The 21,615-nt window shown below is 34.9% G+C and overlaps 1 protein-coding gene across 6 annotated transcripts in view; it reads left to right on the top strand.

Moving 5' to 3' along the window:
* LOC122535915 (protein eva-1) overlaps positions 1-21,615 on the top strand; it is a 332,052-nt gene that overhangs the window by 222,418 nt on the left and 88,019 nt on the right. For 5 of the 6 annotated variants that reach the window (XM_043667835.1, XM_043667831.1, XM_043667833.1 and 2 more), the window contains 2 exons: positions 2,588-2,726; positions 21,095-21,244. In XM_043667835.1, the coding sequence (XP_043523770.1) occupies positions 2,588-2,726; positions 21,095-21,244 (289 nt within the window). The remainder of the gene's footprint in view (positions 1-2,587; positions 2,727-21,094; positions 21,245-21,615) is intronic. The other variant, XM_043667834.1, reaches the window with a different exon arrangement.

Here is a 21,615-nt window from a genome sequence, read left to right as displayed (position 1 = left end):
AATCACATTCTGCTTCGTACGGATAAAATTCTCTGTTATTGAAAATATTTTCGATTCGTGCGGCTGTCGCAAGTTTCCAACCTAGAGAGATAATTTCATTCTATCGTTGAAGTAAAGAATTGCCGCAAATAAAAATCTCTTTGCGTAAATGGAATTGCGTACATGTACCACATAGAATAAAATGAAACGGTATTGTAAATTATTTTTGCAGTATTATAAAATTTCATAAAAATGAATTTCATTCCCGTCTATAAATTACTCGACTGTTGGCTATTTAATTGAATTCAGATTTACATCAGAAATGAGCTTTTACATTCGCAATTACAGATATAGTGTAATCTTGACTATATTATTGTGTTTTAATACTTTAAACAATTTGTATCGATTTTCGAAGTATATTTTGGATCGTTGTATAAATGATCTAGAGTATCGAAGTATTGTTTCTTTTTTTTTTTAATTCCTTCACTGGACGAAAATTTAAATTATTAATTTCGCAAACTAGACAAATGTAATAAAAATTAAGCAGTGAAATGTACTAATGCAATGCATTGATATTGTGTCAATCCTGTAATCGTCTTTTCATTTAAAATGAATGTGCTCACTGACTTGTAATTTAAATTGCAGCAGAATTTCACTCTGACCGAAAACTTTGCAATCAGCCACCCTCGAATTATATATTTATGTATACAATTTTCTCGACAAATTTTGTTCGTTTTATTCGTTTCATCTGAAACCGCGACAACTGCTCACCGGTCAATGACAGACGCACGCATTTCCAGGTAGCAAAAAGGCTAGGTCGCCGCGGATCCGAAGAATTTCAAACGTCATTGAGTTTTATACTTACATCTTAAACGCTGCGGTTGGAAGCTCTGTGTATCTAGGGAAGTGGTCGAGGTATGGATTTTGAAATGAAATGTTGTCAAAAGCATACTCTTATTTTACTTTCAGAGCAGCTCGCCGTAAGAAAACTGGAAATCCCCTTTTTCTTCGTGTACTTTGCATACGCGATATTAAGCGACGTTTCGTGGTTAGATATTTCGCCAAGGTGGTTCGGTATCGAAGAATTTTCTTGCTTTCGTTTGCAGAAGACACGTCGTTATATTGTAGTAAAATATTGAACAAAGTTTTAAAACCACGTGGTTTGTAATAAATATAAAGTTAGCGAGTTAGCTGGAAGAAACTACGAGCATTAAGAATTTCGCATCCCACGGTATGATAAACTCTAAAATCTCGTGTCAATTAATTACAAATCACTCGTTCGACGAGTATTGTGAAACGTAATCGATTAATGTAGCATCAGTTTGTTGCTTTAGAAGAACCGTAACGATCCTAGGAAATTGTGAAACGTCGTACCAGTAAATCGCAGATTGCTCAAATATTACCATGATCTGTAAAACAGAGACCTCCATTTTGAATGCATTAACAATCCCCATCGGAAGAGCGTGCGCAACATCGGTGATAAATTAATAACAGGAGCTGACAATCGCAGCGTTCTCACGCCTTTTGCATTTCGCTGCACGTCGTTAACCCCGCGTTCGATTTATCATGGAGCTCCGGCGCGAGGAAAATTAATTTGACGCATCGGTATAATTAACCCGAAAGAAATTGCGATTATGTATTACGGGGCCAATCACTTTGACGAGTTTAGCCCCAGCCATTTGTACAAACGAACAGCGGTTCGATAATAATCGCAAAATGCTGTCGCCGTTGTCTTTTACTTACCCTGCACGACGCGAGTCACAGACAAACTTGGAAAAACAAATTTATAATTAATTTAATGGACGCGAGATTGAAACGTATCGCCGTTAATATCCGCCCGGGTAAATCGCTTGCGTATACAAACGCGCCGCTGTTTAATGCAACGGCGTGTGTTTGCGTTATTTGCAAGCCTCGTCGCAAAATATGTAATCACACAGCGGTAAATTACACATTTTGAGATGGGATATTGTCTGTTGATATTGCGACGTCGATCCTAAACTGTTACGCGTGCAATGTGCATGTGATTTGCCTGCGAGATCTATACGAGTATATCAAAGGATCGTGTAACTGCTCGAGCATACAATACGTTTCCGTGCGATAAAAATAACGAACGATACGGTAGCCTGATTTGGAAATTCGTGCGATTTTCGATTCGTGAGGCCTGATCATCACGTGTATCATCAATAATAATGCAAAACCGATGGGAGGATCGAAATCGAATTTCTGTTTCCACTTCAAGGGAATTACCTCAGTTCTCTATCGAGAAATATTATAATAATTAGCTCAGTAATTTAACGAACTATTTCAATCTTTTTAGATTTAAACACTTTGGAACAACAATATACAAAATTACAAGAATTACAGATAAATTTATGGAGAACTGATTTCTGAAGTTTGAAGGATTATTCAAGGGAGCACATAGGGGTTGACTCGAGTTGACTTTTGCGTTTAATTGTATTTATATTTATTTGATTGTATTTTATTTCTATTATCATCAACGCGAGACTCTGTTCCCTCCTCAGATCTTGCAAGCGTGACTAGCTTAGACTAATTAAGTTCGAATCGAATCTCATCGTAAAGTGAGCGGGTCGTCTGAATGACGCGTTAGTACTCACTGTTGCAGACGGTGGTCGATGTATGCCACAAGAAGAGGCAGTGCAAGTTCAACACCAGCCCGAAAACCTTTCAAGGCGATCCGTGCCCTGGCCTGCCAAAGTACATCGAAGTCGCCTACCAATGCCGTCCTTGTAAGTACTTGCTCTCTTTTTTATTAATTTTCATTGATTTTGCGCTGAAACAGAATTGTTAAACTCGTGTATTTAAAATACGTGACAAATATTCTAGATACATAATAATTTACTTGACATTTTATTGGATCCGTATAGACGAATTCCACTCTAAGTAGAAAAGTCTAGCATTAGTCAGACATCCATCGATATGGTTCTGGAAAAGAATTTTTCCAGCAAAATTGTTCGAAAATCAGTTCCTTCGACATCGATTGCATTTTCTCAGTACATGGAAAGACTAATTTTTTCAAAAATTGATCAATTTTTGAAAAAAATTGTCGCAAAGCAGTCTTTGTTTTTCGAACGAAACAAACTTGCTTGTACAGAATATTGCAATTATAAAACTTTACTAGATTGCTCTATTTTTTTGTATTAAATTTTACCGTGCAATTTTTGAGCGAGAATGTATTACGCGCGTCAAGTGAAAGAAAAAAAAATCAGGAAAAAATTGAGTCTTTGCACGATGAAGAACCGTGTCTCTTAATAATCTACAATTCACGATAATTAGGCGAAAAAACTCTGTCTATCCGAACGTACGATTCGGATAGAATGTTCCTCGCGCACGGTCGCATTTTGAAGTCTGTCGAATCGTTCGCGTGTTTTTTTCTGCGGCAACAATGTGTCTAGACGATGTTTCCATCCGCATTGAATCTTTTGTACGCGAGACGTGTGCATTACGTGTGGCGCATCGGGCGTACATCGAGTGCACTTTTCTTTCCGCGGTGTGAAATAAGTAGCGCTTGCACGAACGGCAGTGGCAGCGTCGGTCATACATCTTAAATTTCAGGTGTCTCTCGAACAGATGTTCTCCTAGCGTTTCTTGTCAAAAACGTTACGTACGACAATAACAATATAGCTCTCGATTTAACGAAGGAAGATATACAACCAGGTCTTTGAAAACCTTTGCAGCACAAAGAGATACCATATTTATGATGAAGCGCACTCACGCTGTTCGAGAACTCAATTGAAAATATGAAACTGTCTGAAGTGGAATGCAAAAGACGATACACGGAATGCCAAGTAATAAACGAGAGTTCGTACGAAGAATTGTTTCGAGGAAGCAATTTCTTCTTTTTTGAGATGTCGTTTGAAGTTTTTATACTTTAAAATGTTACATAAGTTTCTGTGATTTCTACGGAAATTCTACGAAATTTCTATAGATTGTACAAAAATTTGTTCAGTATATTGATATTAAAATATATTGAACTATTAATCGCGTAGAAAGCTGTGCAGGGAAATAATCGAACTGACGATAAGCGTAATACAAAAAAAGCAATTGTAAGAATGGTCAAGGAGGCGAACGTTCTCGAGACGAGGTCGTTACGTCTCATAGCACTTATCGATGCTGTTTTTATAAGCACGTCGAACGTTAGCTCGGTTGAAAAGCGCAGATATCGATGCAACTTTCGAAAGATTCTCTTGCCAGCGTAACAGAAAGTGCTGGGAAATGGCGGACAATTTTCTTTCGTAGTCTTTAGTTCATGACCGTTTTTTGGACTGTGAAATGCACTCGAAAACGTAACAGGATGGCAAGCTTCTTTACCAATTTTTCAATTAGATGTATTGAAATGAAGTTGACAAAACATGATGAAATACTGATATATATATAGTTGAAATATGTAATTATATTAAAGAGAAAATGAATGTAATGAGTGCAATTTTTATAAAAATATTAATTTTTAATAATTCTTGTAGAAGTGATTTTGCTTTAATCAAAAAAAGTGAATATTGTTGCTGAAAATTTTTTTTTTTTAACCAATTAAAAATTCGTCAATTATGGCTTTAACAATGTATAGATATATTGCTGAATATTAAATATTAATTACGTAGTAAATTAGTGATAGTAAATATTTCTAGACCGAGTGGTACTATTGTTGAAATTTCACTTAAATGTACAGGTTGACCAATTATAGGTATATACTACTTAAAATCTTGTCTTCGTGTATACATTGGTTAATTCTGAAGAGTGTGAAAATTTTTATGTTAAATAGTATATATTTATAATTAGTCAATCTATGTACCTAAATAAAGTTTTAACAATAATATTATCTATCTTTCGTAAATTCTACAATTTTATTATGATAAATATACAGTATTAAATTACAACAAGAAATTCATTTCTCGTTCGTTAAGATTCTTTTCTAAACAAAATTTACGTCGATTATCAAACAAAATCTCGCTGTTTATTTCTCTCTTGAAATACGGATTAACTTAATACCTATCGAGGCTGCAATAACACAGAAAATACTCCTAAATCCTCAGCAGATTAAAAGACATTCGCTTTTTTTTTACTTGGGAAAATCAGAAAAAATGCAATTTCTTTCACAGTGTGCAATAAGAGACGAAATAATTAGAGGATGAAAACATGCGGCGAAGAAATTATTTTTCCATGGTAATGACACACGCGTACATATCCGTTTCAAGGGTGGTAGAAATTTAATACGACTTACATCGGGCGATCTCGTTCGTGTAAAACAAAACGCTCTGCAAAGAGCTTGAATTATGTTACCTGTTCGTAAAAATTTCCCTGTCGTACGTACGTAAAATATTTTGAAATATTTTTATCGAGACTATAATGAGCAGAATATGGCTTGTGCAATTTCACATTTTTACAAATACAACTGTTTCGACTGTTAGATGCTTATGCGTATTTTATATATTTTGTATATACATATATACATATAAATGAAATAAAGGAAATGTTCCAATGAATGTTTGAACATTTTCGTCAGAAAACTCTTTTGAAATAACAAAATACTTTATTGAATATTCAATTAAATTTCTGATTCTTCATAACTATAAATTTCAAGCTATATTCCATAAAATATAAGAGATCAACTAAAAGAGTTAAATATGAAATACAGAAATTAAGATTATGTCGATGACAATATTTTTTGTTTTTTAATGCGTATAAATTTAATGTTGTTTTGGAATTTCTTCAAAACGTATAAATGATAAATTTCACTTTGCATATTATAATTGAGTCCGGCAGGTATGGAAATTTCGATAAACATCGTTGGTTACTAGGGATTTTAGAATTTCGTATGGTATGTAGCTTATTGAATTTTCCCTTTCGGCGCTAAATAACTCGCATCAGCAACTTTATTAAATTGCATGGAATTTTGAAATACTGAAAGTAATAGATCAGTATTATTCGTGCTCGCAGATAGTTTTGCATGTCAGTGCCAACATGATTGTTTATTATCTATTATTGTTCAACTTATGCATAACTTTGTTATCTTATATTTCTTTATTGATATCCGTCAGAATCGTTTACTGTCTTTTCCGCATTTTCTGGTTAATTTTGTCAAGTTTTGACGAAATTTTGAAAAGTCGCAATGCTGTCCTACATTGAAGCTTTCAACTTTATGTATATTTGTGTGAAATTGAAATTTATAAATATTGCGAATTTCACATTTTGGTTAATTTTTGTTTATTTAAACTTATTTGAATTTGTTGTATTTATTTATTTGGATTTATTTTCAATCTAATTAAACTGTAGGATATTGAAATTTTTATTCTCCGTTTTTCAGTATTTATACAATCAGAAAAATAATCCATTGCTTTTAATGGAAATAATCCGGAATGAAAATAGTCCATTTATAAACTGAATTACTTATCAGATTCTTCCTACAGAATTTTCCTTAATGCCTGTTAACTGGGTTCGTTCTCTCAGTATTTAATGTTAATGAAGGCTAATTGATTTTGATTAGCTTGATTCAAGTAATTGAAAATAAGAAAATGCCAAACGATGAGATGATATTAAGAGAGATAAATAATATTAATTAATATACTATTTTCAAATATATGACATGAAAATTTTCATTTAGCTACCATATTTTTGTATAGCTACCATAATTTTATTTACTTAATTTTATTTTAAAATTTTATTTACTTAAATTTTTCAAATAATTAATTCACTTCTTGGACATTCAAAAAAGAGGACATATTTTAATATATTAAAATAATTGTACATAATAATCCTAATTTGCCGCATATTCCAATCTTTCCGAATTTTGGTGATTTCAAATGGTTCGAGGAAAACGAAGGGTTCGAGGAAAGGCTTCCTTTTCCATCGAGAATAATCAGCTACGAAAATTTATAAAAATTCGATATAAATGAAAATGTCAGAAGAGTCGAGAAATTAGAATAATTATATATAATAATCCTAGTTTGCCGCATACTCCAATCCTTTCATTTCGAATTTTGGTGATTTCAAGTACTCAAAGGGTTCGATGAAAAGCTTTCTCTTCCACCGAGGATAATCAGCTACGAAAATTTATGAAAATTCGATATAAATGAAAATGTCAGAAGAGTCGAGAAATTAGGATAATTATATATAATAATTCTAATTTGCCGCATGCTCCAATCCTTTCATTTCGAATTTTTGGTGATTTCAAGTACTCAAAGGGCTCGATGAAAAGCTTTCTCTTCCACCGAGGATAATCAGCTACAAAAATTTATAAAAATTCTATGTAAATGAAAATCGTCGGGAGAATCGAGAAATTAGTTTTAATTTTTTGGAACCAGCGGCGCCAAATCCCCATTCCTGACCGAAGCCTTGAATCGTCGCGGTGACCAACGAACAGGAAGCGCGCTGACCATCCGGATGTAGCATGTTAACACGGTAAATAACAAGGTGAGCGCGGTAGCGGAGCTCGGAGCGACGTCCATAGAGCGTGAAACACGGAACGGAAAGAATTAGCGCGTCCTCCGGCAAAAATTACTTGGAGTTTGTTACTGCAACAGGTTGTCGCCGTCGTATTGTGAATGCACGGATCCGTACAGCCGCGTTTCTACGCCGTTAATATACATACTTTGCCCGCCTCTGTAATAAACATGCCATCCTGTTTTACATTCCCGCCGCGTAATATCCTGATATTTCATTTGCCCGGCGCTTTTGATTCCGCGTCCAGTCTAATGATCTCGTCACGTGATGACACGCGCGTATACGCCGATGATTATTATTTGAGCGTGGTGAATGCAATTACTTTGATATTTTTAATTTTTTTTTATTTGTTAATCGTTAATGTTATGACTGAGTGTAATTCCGCGTATTTGGTCGAAGCTTTTGAAATTGAACGAAATAAAAATTCACACTTCCATTGGAAACACGTGTGGCTGGGAATTATTATCGACTAGAGATCTCTTATTTATACACATAAATTAATTTTTGGTTAATTTCTCGAGAAACGAATTAAAAATTATAAATTTCAAACACAATTTCGGGTAATAGACGTTCGCAATGTCTCAAAATAAATCTCTAAAGTGATATCTAAATTTTCGAATAATTCTCTCATGTAATATCATATTTTTGTGAAGTTAATATCATATTTCTGTAAAGTTAATATATTATCATATATTTGTGAAGCTAATTAAAAAAAAAAAAAAAAAAAAAACGGACTTTAAATATTTTGTGCTCTGTACATTTTCGACGAGTCGTAGATAAAAATCTAAAGCGCGATTTAATAATTACTTTCCCACGCTTTTCAAAGTAACGTGATTTCAGAGGAACGTGTCTTCTATCGTGGAGCTGTCTCTTTGGCACAGTTATTTTCGATTCTATATTAAGCGACGTTCATTAGATGTCTGTATCGCGCACATCGCACAGTGAACGTCGATCGTGACAAATGTCGATCGTGACGTTGCCTCTTGGTGGATAGACATCTATTACGCCATACTGGCCGTTCCATAGACGTGTAATACAGTAAGCGATATCTCGACGTGTACGCGTCTATGAAGCGACGTTCAGTGGACAAACAGCCACAGTTTCGACGGTGCCCGATCGATCGTTACGGACGTCTTGAGCGCCACTTGAACCGTGATAGCTGACTAATAGAATTCAGAAGAATTCGCAGCCCGACAGAAACATTTAAAACACGTCCAGGGACTTTCCTTTGGTGGAATTTTAATTTACGCGAGGAATCTTGTTCTTCGATGAAATTGGAATTTTCCGTCTGGCCTTGATTTGTCAGTCTTCTCCTTCGAGACTGCTCAGCCAGGACTGTTTGCTTTGTGCAAACCATTTATCCTTCCTCATTTCGTTTTCGCAAATCCGAAAGATTCGTTCCGTAGCTCGAGACGTCCTGTTTTGGATATTGGAAATTTTTCTTGGATGAAATGCAATGTTTCACCAAGGAAAGTCTTGGATTAGCCATCAACTGAAAGTTTAATGGAAATGTGTATATTTAGAAAATACGAAATTTAAATTTGATTCAGCTCTTGCTTCTCTGATGAGATTTGAGAAATGAAGACGTTCTAATTATTCGAAATATAATCAATTGCAGTTTCATTACTACTGTAACACAATACAATTACTTTATTTATTTAAGAATGCATTTGTACGTACACACAACTCGAATAAAATATTTATCCGTTGTCACGTCAATCGTAAATCGTATCTAAATCGTATCGCTTTAAATATGAAATTCACCTCAGACAAAGTTAAACTGTAGGCAATTAAACTGTAATACGAGTCCTGGAATACTTAAATGAGAAATTCATAAGAACGTGTATGCCTGTGCTTTAATTAGCCGAGACTTTGTTGAAACAGCTTCTTTGGGAAGACCATGAGATGCTTCCAAAAGCATCGTTCCAACTTCCGTCGTAGCTCGAAGGTAAACATATCCTTTGTTCATAGTTAATGATTTCATTAAAGCAGTTCCGAGCAACAATGCTCTTAAATACGTTATGTGTGTAATGCCATCGCCAGCATACTTAGCTTCCGCTGGTGACATCCGAGCACCAAGACAATTAAATCGTTTCAAAGGACGTTCAACTGCGGTTCCTTGCATTAATCAAACAGTACTAAGGAGATGTGCTTCCGCGTATTAAATTCCTCTCTATACCACGCCCTGTTTCACGAAACAGGTTATTACAGAGAATTGATACTTATCTGTCAAAGAAACTTGGTGAACTCTGAATTTTCACGGAATTTCCTTTCTTCTTTCCTTTTGATTTACAAGATTTTCCATATTTTCTCGGACTTTCTCCAATTTCTTTTATAGTTGGACTGCAAGTTGTCTGTAATGTGTAAATTCATGTTTTGCATTGATGTAAATATATTACTGATGTAAAATACATCGTTTCAAAGATATTTCGGTTTTTTTTTCTTTTTTCATTATTTTGTGGAATGTTGGAATTAAACGACAAAAATTCAAGAGATTCAAACGTTTAATCCAGCTCGTTCAAAGTTCAATGAAATGATTGAAAATAAATCGTAGTAAGTTTTAAGGTGTTGTGAAGAGATTTCAGTTTTCTAGCCATGTTTTTAGAGATATTTAAATTTTCTGGGAAAAGAAAATCCGTCATATGACGTAAAATCATTGTTGAACAAAATGAACTTGGGACTCAAACTGGAGTTTTAAAACGAGGTCGAAGCAGTTTATTACATACATAATTTCCTTTCACAAAATTATCGTTACGCTTTTCTATTTTATGTTGCGCTCAAATGACGTGCCACACACGTCGAGAACTTTTCGTCCAAAATTGCAACATTTTCTCGGTTTTAAATATATTTAAATGTAACCCAGGCAAAACAAACGATAAGTTTATTCTTAATAATTTCTATCCAGTGGTATCATGCCGACGAGTTCAAAAGAAAACGATAGCGACGAATGATTGTATATACGGTTCGGTCACTCGTTATGGTCCGCAATTAGTGGTTAACCTCTTGCGCTGGAATGACGCGCCGCACATGTCGAGAATTTTTTGTCCAAAATTGTAATATTTTCTCGGTTTTAAATATATTTAAATGTAACCCAGTCAAAACAAACGATAAGTTTATTATTTCTTAATAATTTCTATCCAGTGACATCATGCCGACGAGTTCAAAAGAAAACGATAGCGACGAATGATTGTATACGGTTCGGTCACTCGTTATGGTCCGCGAACCAGTTGCGAGAGATTAAATTCGACGTGTTGTCTTCTCGTGTTAAATCTTCTAATCCGTATACTTTGCAAAGACTCTCGAGACCCATTTCAAAATAAACTCATCGCCTATAGAGCAAAGTCGTCGTAGTCGATGTCGTGAGAAGAAATGGCCAACAACAATCCTCTAAGCCTGAGAAAAAACCAAAACACTGGAACGAAGTTGACCGAAATTTCGAAGAATCCGGCAGTTTGCTGCGCAACGCCGAATCAAACGGATCGATGGATCGTGCTCGCGGAAAATCCACGCGTTACGTGCTGTAAGCGTGCAAATTGCTTTTGCTAGATTAATGTCGTCGTATTCAACATCCTGAATCGGCGTTTAATTAAATAAACGACGCCTGATAGAAGTGTCTCGCTCGGTTTGTGCCCGTCTCTGTCATCAGCTGGACGCTGAATGATTGTCATTACGTTTAATTATTCGACGATTGAATTAATCGTTGCTCGTTCAGAGGAACCGACGTGTCGGTGCGTGGTTGAAATTTGGAAATTAAGTTGCACGATTACGCGGGCAATAAGATGGAACGTTCGCATGTTAACGACGTGAAATTCGCGAAAAGTTGACGTTGGTCCGCAGGAAGAGTTAATAGTATATGTAAGTACTATGTACATACGTATTTATACACTAATACTATGGTATATCAATTTGCTTTGTTATACGAGGTATTTATAAATTTTCATTAGCACTGTTATAATTAAAATTCTGAAAGATTTTATGTAGAAATGATAAAATTTTACTTAGAAAAGAAAGAAAATATATAAAATATAATATAAGCTATAATATAATATAAAATATAATATAAATATATAAAGAAAATATAAGCTAGAAAATATTATGGTTTATTAGTAACACAATTGAATGTTGAAATATTTTTGTAGTTTCTGGACTATGCATCGTATAACATGCACAATGTACTTCCAAAAGATGTGCACGTGTGTCTGAATTACTTTCTGCGTAATTATAAACTGATAGAATGAAAATAGATAGTTCTATATGATTACGTATGTATCACTCGCGATAGTAGTCGATGTTAATGCTAAATTTAAGGTTTGTAATTTTATTCGCACGTTGCGAACAGTTCTCAGATTTCTTCATTACAGAATTCAGTTGAGAACGCGAGAAAAAAGATATTGCGAGATATATTAATTTACAATTAGAACTCGATATTTTTTGCAAACTCTATTACAGGCGTTCAAGTGTCGCGTTCCTGTCGCGTAAAAATGAAACGTGCCAACGTCGTTGAAAAAACCGTTCAATTGATAAAAAAGAAGCGACTTACCGTCTGCAATTTTCTTTTCTCTTTACGCTCTGTCGGGCTGTGTTTATCGCGTAATGATGTTTAGGATTAAAATTACTACACGTCGTTTAATAAATGGGGGCAGCGTTGTTCCCGGTCGAAAGAAAAACATTTATCTCCGCGAAGATGAAATGAAACGAAATGAAATTACGTTGAAACGTTTTCTTCGGTTTGCGGTTGTATTTGACCTACTTCGTTATCGTTTTCCATAAATAACGTTGCATCGCAGCTGCTTTATTATGCGCATGTATACATTCATACACGAATGTTGCCCTCGGTGTAGCCGCGAAACGCGTGTAGAAGTTATTTCCAGAAACCCGTATGTACAATAAATCTCTGTGTAAAATACGAGATAATCTTTAACGAACGAAATACTGGTGTCCATTAGCTGAGCAATAAAACAGAAGTAAAAACATCGAGGTATGTGCTATTCTTTATTTAAGGATTTTTATATTCTCGGTATTGGTGAATATATTTCTTTTCGTTTCGTTTATGATTATTTTTATGATTATTATGTTTCCATTAAAAAAAAAAAAATCTGGTGTTTTCGTGTTTTTGAAACATGTTTTGGCCATGTGGCACGAAACGAAACTCCGCAGTCTACGGTGGAGATTAAAACTTTCCAGTGGGAAAAAGAAAGGAATCCGAGACAACGCTCAAAACTCGCGTTCTTGTTATTTAATGTGGCAACGAGGAAACTTTGGAGAGAAGTTTCGAACCGAGGAAAGAGATTTCCCGTCTAAACGAGAAACGAATGCCTAAGAATGTCTTTGACAGTCAGGTATTCCATTGAATAATGCTCCAATTAGAGAGAATGATTGAATCAAAATTTATTCGGAACTTAATTCATCTGTGTTGTCTCGTTTCCCGCGAGGGAACACGAGCAACCAAAATACATTAACGCAAATTTCATCAAGCCGTTCGTTCCATTAGAAAGTTTACTTAGTCTCTGCTTTTCTTGCCTTCTGCTTCTCTTCTTTCAGAAATGAATTTTTTCAAGATTCTTTGTTCATGAATTCTTCTGCACGCCGGCAAAGGAGTTTCCGCAATACCGAGCTTTAATAGTTGAACTAATCTTGAATTTCAAAGCCCCTCTGCCAAAAAATCCTCAAACGCTTTCGACTTTCGGAATTAGGGTTGGCTTTTACTGAAGTGGAAACGTGATTTCGTTATATCACTTTACTTGGAATTATTTATCTTTCGTCAATTTAAGTACGCACGAAATATTTTAACACATAATCTTTTCTCACCGTAAGTAAACCTTTTCACGAATATTTATTGTATAATTCTAATTGCAAAAGGATACAAAGGAAAAGAGCCTATCTTCATAGGAGATTATTTGTTTTAGATTTGAAGTATGAAATATTTAAAAAACATTTGTTTCGTTAGTTTTATACCCTCTGATATAATTCTTTCCGATGCACGAAGATAAAATTCAAAAAATGCCAAATAACGACGAAAACGTATTAGACTCATGCTTAAACAACGTTCGCTTAAAATAACTCGGTCGGAGGACGTGTCAAGCAACTTTTCAATGTTCATTCTTCATGCGTGTTCGACGATAATATCAAAATATGGGAGTCGGATCTCGTTTTTTAATTCTCCCTTCCCTTCGTCTTTCCGATGAAGTTGGTTAAAATCAACTTTTACACTTTTACTGGTTGTTCACGCCACTGGCTGGACAGTCATTATTGATTTCGCGAAGTCAATACGACGTCGATGTACTCAGCATCCATCGTATTCTGCTCGCGTTTACGCTACCTCTCTCTCTCTCTCTCTCTCTCTCTCTCTCTCTCTTTTATTTTTTTTTCTTTTCATACGTTCTCTCCATGGGGCAACAAATTATTCAGAAAATCCATTAAAGCAGCGAACGCTGACTCCAATATAAAATACTATGTTTCACGTCGCTGATTGAGACATCATTGATCTGACAGGCATGATTGAAACACTTCCTCTTCTTTGTGAATTCGCGCGTTTAACGAATTGCTCGGGTCGTCAGTCGCTAATTCTCTCATTTTGTATGTCGGCACCGTTTCTTAAATATTTGCAAAACCATTGAAGGACTTGGCCATTCGTTTCGACGAATCTTTCACCGGTTTAAAATCGATTAAAATGATCGATTAATTATGATAGAATGATAAAAATAAAAAAGGTAATGAATCTTGCAATAGAAAATTTTAATTAGATACTATTTTTATATTATTCTCTATTGCTAATTAATTTCCTTTTCCCGCAGTTGTTAATAGTTTTACTCTTCTAATTTCTTTTTAATAATCGATAATTTATTTTCGCGCAAAGTGAAAAGTACGTAAATATTAATATATAAATATCAAGTATATAAATTAATATAAAGTAATATAAAGTATATAAATTCCTTTTTCACGCGAATGAAGAAATGAATGAACCTCCGCCACAAAATAACAATTAATATTCGGAAGATTGAAATTAAATTGAATCATTTTTCGATCGTGGCTTAAATCACAAGAACTCGAAAGTTACAAGTGACAGGAGATTAAGTCAATTTATTCGGAGACATGAATCGAAATAAACGTGCGGAGTAACGTTAAGGAGTACTTTTAGAGTTCTTCCTCCTCGTTGTTGAGGAGAAGATTTAGATCCAATCCTGATATCGATTGAATTTATTTAATAGACCCCCTGGATCGTTTATTCGACGAGTATTTCTTTTCGCTGGCACTTGATTTAGGCGTCTCTTAAATCTGTCCGAGTAAATGAATGTAATGGATTCTTACCTGAACGAACATTTTAAAACCCAAGTGAGGATTTTTTTTTCTCAATTGTTCCCAAGCTTCGTTAATTTTTCTTCCTCGGTGTAACAATAATACTCGGAAATCAGAAATTTTACGAAAACTTTAAATCGATTTCTAGTTTATCGTGAATATTTGTAAAAATTATATTGTCTAACGCACAAAATATTAAATAATTTCATCTCGACACACGTAAACACAAAAAGAAAAAAATGGATTAAAAATGTTATTGCATTCGTACGCCTCTTGCATTCTTTTATACGTTTTTTCTACATAGAATATTCTTCATACGTAGAACTACAATATGTCACATGAAATATTCAACTGGACGTGTGTAACTCAATCTCGAACACTCAATTCGGAGCTGAGTCCCATCAATCTTCGAACAAAACCCCGGTGTGCGTATTTAAACGGCGTGACGTCCTCGGCTGGACCACAAAGAAAAACAAATTAGTCAAATGAAGCACGTTTAGCTAACGACGGTATAGCGCAATAAGTAACACGTGTGTCGTCGCATAGATTTGCGGTCGACACGTGAGGCGTCGCGTCGTCTGGTTTTGGCACACAATGTGACACGTGTAACGTGTATTCGTCTTCTTGATTCATTACGTTTGAATTGTCCGGCTGCATCGCGCGTGTATTCTTTCACTTTCTTTTGCGCCGACGCCAGCGAATTTGTGTCTGTCAAATTGACACACGTTAACAAATAATAAATAATAAAATTTATAATAAATTGTTAATACTATTAATCTAATTTAATTATTATTAAATTATCATTAATATAATTTATAAAAAATAACAATTAAGTTTTATACAGACTATTCTATAATTGAAATAATTTTAAGAAAGTCGTATATATGCGGAATGAAGCTTCTTTTTCTCGTATGACACATCGTTTTTTTAGAAAATCGAGTTTTGATAAGCTGTCAAATACACGCGAACGATTGAATATTTAGAAGCGAATTGAAAAATCATAGTGGTCGGAATTTTGACAATTTTGAACTAAATCTGTCACGAATATTTTATTCACCAATTTTCAAGTGTTCAAAAATTCAAAGTTCCACATTTTTACATCTACAGATTTCCAAATGCTCGCGTTTTTTGATTTCCTAGTATTCATACATTTTTAAATCGTCAAACATTGCAATACTTTCTCTTTAAAAAAAACCTTTCCTCAAAAATTTCGTGAGAATTTCTAAGTTTCGTAAAACGTATACTTGCGTCAAATCTATATATTAAATTTATACGATACATTTGCAACAGCAAAGCCACTGTTTTCACGCAAAAGGAAAATGCCAATTTCCTAAAAGTAAATAAACTCGGATATCTTCGATTTCCTCGAAGAATCAAGAACCGTTGAAAAAAATTTCATTTCAAGATCTCCTCGACAAAACAAGACGAGTCGTTAGTAATAGGAGAAATAGAACTTTCTCCGTCTTGTCTCCGTTACCGTGATCTCTGGCAATCTTACGAGGGGATCATAGCTATAGGCGGATCATAGCTACAGAACACACGCGAACTCGAGAACTCGAGATGCCATCGAAACTGGGTCGATCGAAGAGGCAGCTGCTTGCTGAAAAAGCTTCGTGCCCGGGTCTATTGTCGCTTCGAGTGCTCTGGAAGAATTACCTCTTGCATCCACAGTATCACGCCTTTTTTCCACCCCTCTCCTCTTTTTTTCTTGCCAATTAAAGCTTCAGACTGGACGTTCCGCCCGGGAGGATTCTTCGATGAGGAAATTCCGGCGTCTTGCTATCTTATTTCACGAACCATTGTATATACTCTCCTTTCCTTTGACGAGGCTCGTTACATGCCCGACCAGTTACTTTGTAACTCTGTCTCGCCCAAGTGGCTGTTTTCGAGTAATTATTAACTCTTTCGCGTATACAGGAAGAAGAACGTTCTACTAACTCCCGTAGTAAAAAAGGAAAAATTCCTCGCGTGTTTAAAGCGTAAAATAAAATTCTTCTAAAGAGATTATCGTCACTGCGATACCAGAAAGTTCCTCTGGAAGAAAATTTTAACTCTCTCGTTCTCGTAATTTTGACTTTCAATCAAAGGCTTCTTATTTTACGTACTTTTCCAATGAAATTCGATTCGCATCACTGTCCAAATTTTCAGACACAGAAATTATTTTTTGAATTAACTGTTTTATCTTGAATGTTACTATTTTATCTTGAAAGAAATTTTAAAGAATTCGCAACTGCTCATTTTTCTAAAAGAAATCTTTTCCAGTAATGATAAAAAGAAAAGTCCATTCACCCCCTGATTTCTTCTTTCCGTCCATCAATTATACTCGGATAACTTCTGTTAACCGAATATATCTTTCGAATATTCCACGTTCATCGCGAAACTTTTTTAAACTGTCTCTCACGTATATATATTCCCGGCAATAAAGTGTCGTTGAGAAACGAACCTACGATGGAGGTCGTTCTCCACCGTAGTTCTCGTAATTTTTCACAAAACCGAGAAGAGGCGTTTCGATGGCCGCGAGTGAAGTTTGAAAAGCCGCGGAGAAGAGGCGGCGTAAATCGACGACTCAATGAAGCAGAGCTACGACACTTTGTCTGAAACGCGTAAGTGCGCTCGACGACTTGAGGAGAGCACCGCCGATGGCGGTTCGTTTCACGCGCGAGAGATTCGCGCTCCGAAAGACCGCCTTGAGCGTGACTTTTGAGGAAGCCACCCTCCACAGTGAGCACAGTAATAATACTAAATTTTTTCTACATTCATTGAGAATTAATCCTTTACGGTCGGCGCACTGAAACAAACAAAAGTAAATTTATTTCGGAAAAAGTTTTGCATTATATTGACATTATTTATATTCATATGTTGACATATATTTATATATATATATATATATATATATATATATATATATATAAATATAGATATACGGATACAGATATAAATATTGTCACTAGAGTTGCACGATATTTTTTCCGTGAGTGTAAATTTAATTATGAAATTAAATCTAAAATATATGACCGCATTTATGCGAAGTTTCTGAAAAATTTCAATTAAATTGTACATTGCAACGCGTTCAAAGAATTTTTCTCGCAGCTGCGTAATTTCTCTCGCCGGTTTTCTTTTTTTGGATAAATTATAAACTTTACGTAGAGACGAGTTTTAAGTTGTATCATGAATTTCGTCCAAATTAGATTTTTATAAATACGTAATGTTGTGGAGTACACAGCGAAATGCAAAATAATTTCTCGCGAAAGGCTGAACGATGGAGCACGTAACAAACAGTTTAACATTTCAGCGCGTTTATTCGGCCGGAATATTTTGGAAATGCAGGAAAACGATGCGCGCGTTTTGAATGCCAAAGATAATCATTTTATTTACAATTCAATTAGACAGTTTCGCGAAATCCATTGCGAATATCTTCAGATTATGGCCGCTGTTTATCTTCTTTATCGCTGGTTGCTCGTCTTTCTTCGATAATTTACATTATCAACTATCGTTGCTCGTTGGAATAAATCCTAGTGATAATAATTTGTATCCTCATTTTGTCAATCAACTCGACATTGCAATACACCGGAGCAATAAAACGGATAAATATTTATCGTTCGTTTCGATCGATTATTTAAATATCATTTAGCGAGATCGTTTTCGATTAAATGACTTACGACATTATTAAACGCGGTGAATTAAAAATGGCTGAATTAAAAATTTAAAGTGTTTCAAGCAGCGAGACAGTGAATTCCAAACTGCCAATTTACAATCTAATACCGCACTTCGACGATTACCTGGCAAGCTGGGAATCAGTTTAATGTAGTAATGGTATTTCCGCTATCGATCATCGGCACAATGAAACCCCCAAGTATAGAAATCTAATAATCCTTGACGCAAGCACGTGACTATTCCTACATCTTCGGGACAAGAATTTCCGTCGACGAGAATACATTCGTTGGCGAATCAATTAATGGATGATTAATGTCTGGATAATTGACATTCTAGAATATCAATTTCTAATGCTATGCCATTAGAACGAGAAGTTTATGCAAGCTATCCTACGGATTGTCTAAATGGATTCATAGGATACTCGTTACGACAAAAATGATTATCTTGGTTATAATTAGCAGTTGCCAGGCGATTCTACATTTCTTCTGTATAATTAATGCATTCTATCTTCTGCACTATTATTAGTTTAATTAACGGATTCGTTATCTTGTAAATATTTTTAAAATTAGTCACGTTTGCAAAATTGCTTTATTACGTCCACTTTTGGAGATAAATTGTCCCAGAAATTGATCAATCTTACATTGTGTATTATATATCTAACTTTTTAAAAAATAACGATTCTACGTTAACAAATAATCCTAAGTTCCAAGATAAATTAAAGAAGAGATGATCGTCGTGTTTCAATAAATCTATCGAATAGAGTCGTCGAATTTTTCAAAAATAGGAATTTCTATTTCACTTTCATCAATAAATTCCAAATTCTCAGAAGTTTGTCAATCTTATACATATTTCGCATATTGGTTTGTCCAATTTTTAAGAAAATAACGTGACCCTACGTGAATAAATAATCCTAAATTTCAAGATAAAAATCAAGTTAAAAAGAGATGATGATTGTAGTTCAATAGATCCATCAATTAGATCGTTTCGAGCAGAGATCTTTGAGAGTGTGTCGTTTCCTTAGAATCGTGGAACTTTTCAAAAAAGAGGAACGTTTACTTGGCTTAACTATCGATCCCCTGACTGTAATTATCCGTGGAATTCAGGGGAATGCACCGAGGCGGGGTGTACGTCGACCTTGTGTAAGAACAAGTGAAAATTCGAGGAATGTCACCGTATGCCGCGCCAATGAGGTTGCAACGCCAGGCGATCGTCACCGCAAAAACGTATCGTACGCAGAGAATGCTCGATCCGGTTAGGTTAGCTCCCCCGTAGAAATTCGCGGATGACATGAACCGTGACGAGACGACGCAGGTTTTATCGGTAAACCTGTATACCATTGGCAAAAACGATTTGTCCCGTTTTGTCTCGTTTACGCGATTGTCAGTGGGCGTAGTCCACACCGGATCGAGCTATACACCGAGCTCGTGAAATCAGTGAAGAATGAAATTAACACGTTCCCAGTGCCGGAAACGAGCCAATCGACGAAAATACAGAGAGATGATGCACGAACGTAGGAAGAATTTTTCGTCGAAACGTCACCTCCAACGGGAAAGTAAATGTATGTCGAAGTAAAATTAATCATTTTGTTTAACAACGATAAGAAAATTTTTATTCGCACATCGGTGCATTTTACGTTGAGAGACATAGTGAAATATACTGAAACAAAAGTAAAACGTCGTTCGTCGTTTAATAAGAAGCGGGGGAATTTCTATTGCGAGGTTTTAATAGTATGTGAAGGTGAAAGTTTAATATATGTTTCTTTGAATTTACGTTCATAATGTCGGGATTTCAAGTTATAAGGTGACAAAGTTTTCGTAAAATTTGATATATGAATAGAGTAATTAGTAATTGTGTTTTTTAAAAAAGTATTTAATAAAAATGAAGGACATTCGATATTCGTGTTTCATACGTATCTTCAATGTTTGTTAATAGTAATATTGCGTTAATAGAGTTTTTGACTAATTAGATATGAATTCATTAGTCATGTAAGTTCGATTAATTAATTGACGAATTAACACTAGATTTACTATTATGTTATTTTTCTCGTTGTAACAGATAAAAACCACGTTTTATCAATAAATACTATCTTTCTAGAATTTACTTTTTAGATTCCATTCTTGTAAAACGTGTGAGTTATTGTTACGAATTCGTAGCACAAATATCTAGGAATATCGGGACGTAAAATAGTACGAATAACTATTGTAATACACTTCGAGAGAATATAAATTTTAAAAAAAGCAAAGAAATAAAAGAACATAAATATATACAAAATATCAGATTCCGATAAATATTGATGCGTTTGTAGTGCTCGGTGGGGGAAAAAAATATCATCCTGGGGTAAAATGCTTTAAAAAATGTATCGCTGAAAATGTCATGTTATTTCTCAAAAACAGAACGTAACGAAAAGTGCGGTGCAAATATCTTTCGAGTGAAACGATATTAAAATATCAATTGCGTTCTCTTTTCCGTTAACCAGACAAAAATCAGAATTTTTGTTTTGAATGGTCACGACTTGGCAGATAAACTACAGAAAAAGAAAACACGGATAAAAATTCCTCGAAGTTGATTGAATTATGAGAATCGAGAAGTTTCGAAATTGAAGTTCATACCCGTGCTTCCAACTTGTCAGAATTCTAGCTTGTAATTACGTTTCGCGTGACAATAAAAAGCCGGGACGATGAATTTATTAAAAACTTGCCTTACGTTCCAGACGAGTTCAGGAGTAAAGTTGCCTGCGAGAACGATGTCATCAATCTTGTCTGCCACCCCGGCCAAAGGGTTGCCATCTTCAGTGCATCGTTCGGCAGAACGGAGTACGAATCCCTTCAGTGTCCCCAGCCCCACGACGTGAAGGAAGAAAGTGAGTAAATTGCTTTAAAAAAGGCTCATGTTTAAATATTATTCCTAAAGAATCGAAAATACACAGCGCAGTGAATATATCGAAAAGTGCGAGATAATTGGCAGTGGCCGTTCCTAAAAATAACAAATTACAAATTTCGAAAGTTGGAAATAATATTGAGAAACAATTTTTATTTTATTCGTAAAGCAATAAATATTTTCATTGATTTGAAAATTTCTCCATGCTTCTCTTCTAGAATTGTTAAAAATGATACGTTTAAGTTGAAAATATAATAGTTCATAGCAATCGTGGCTTTCGAGTTCATTCTGACAATAATTCCAGAGATATATTTCTAGATAGGTTAATCTTGAATTCTAGGAATTTTAAAGTTG

The sequence above is a fragment of the Frieseomelitta varia genome, unplaced genomic scaffold (assembly GCF_011392965.1).
Source record: "Frieseomelitta varia isolate USP_RPSP 00005682 unplaced genomic scaffold, Fvar_1.2 scaffold_787, whole genome shotgun sequence".
In the NCBI taxonomy this organism is placed as follows: Eukaryota; Metazoa; Arthropoda; class Insecta; order Hymenoptera; family Apidae; genus Frieseomelitta; species Frieseomelitta varia.
This window is presented reverse-complemented; position numbering and strand designations above follow the sequence as displayed.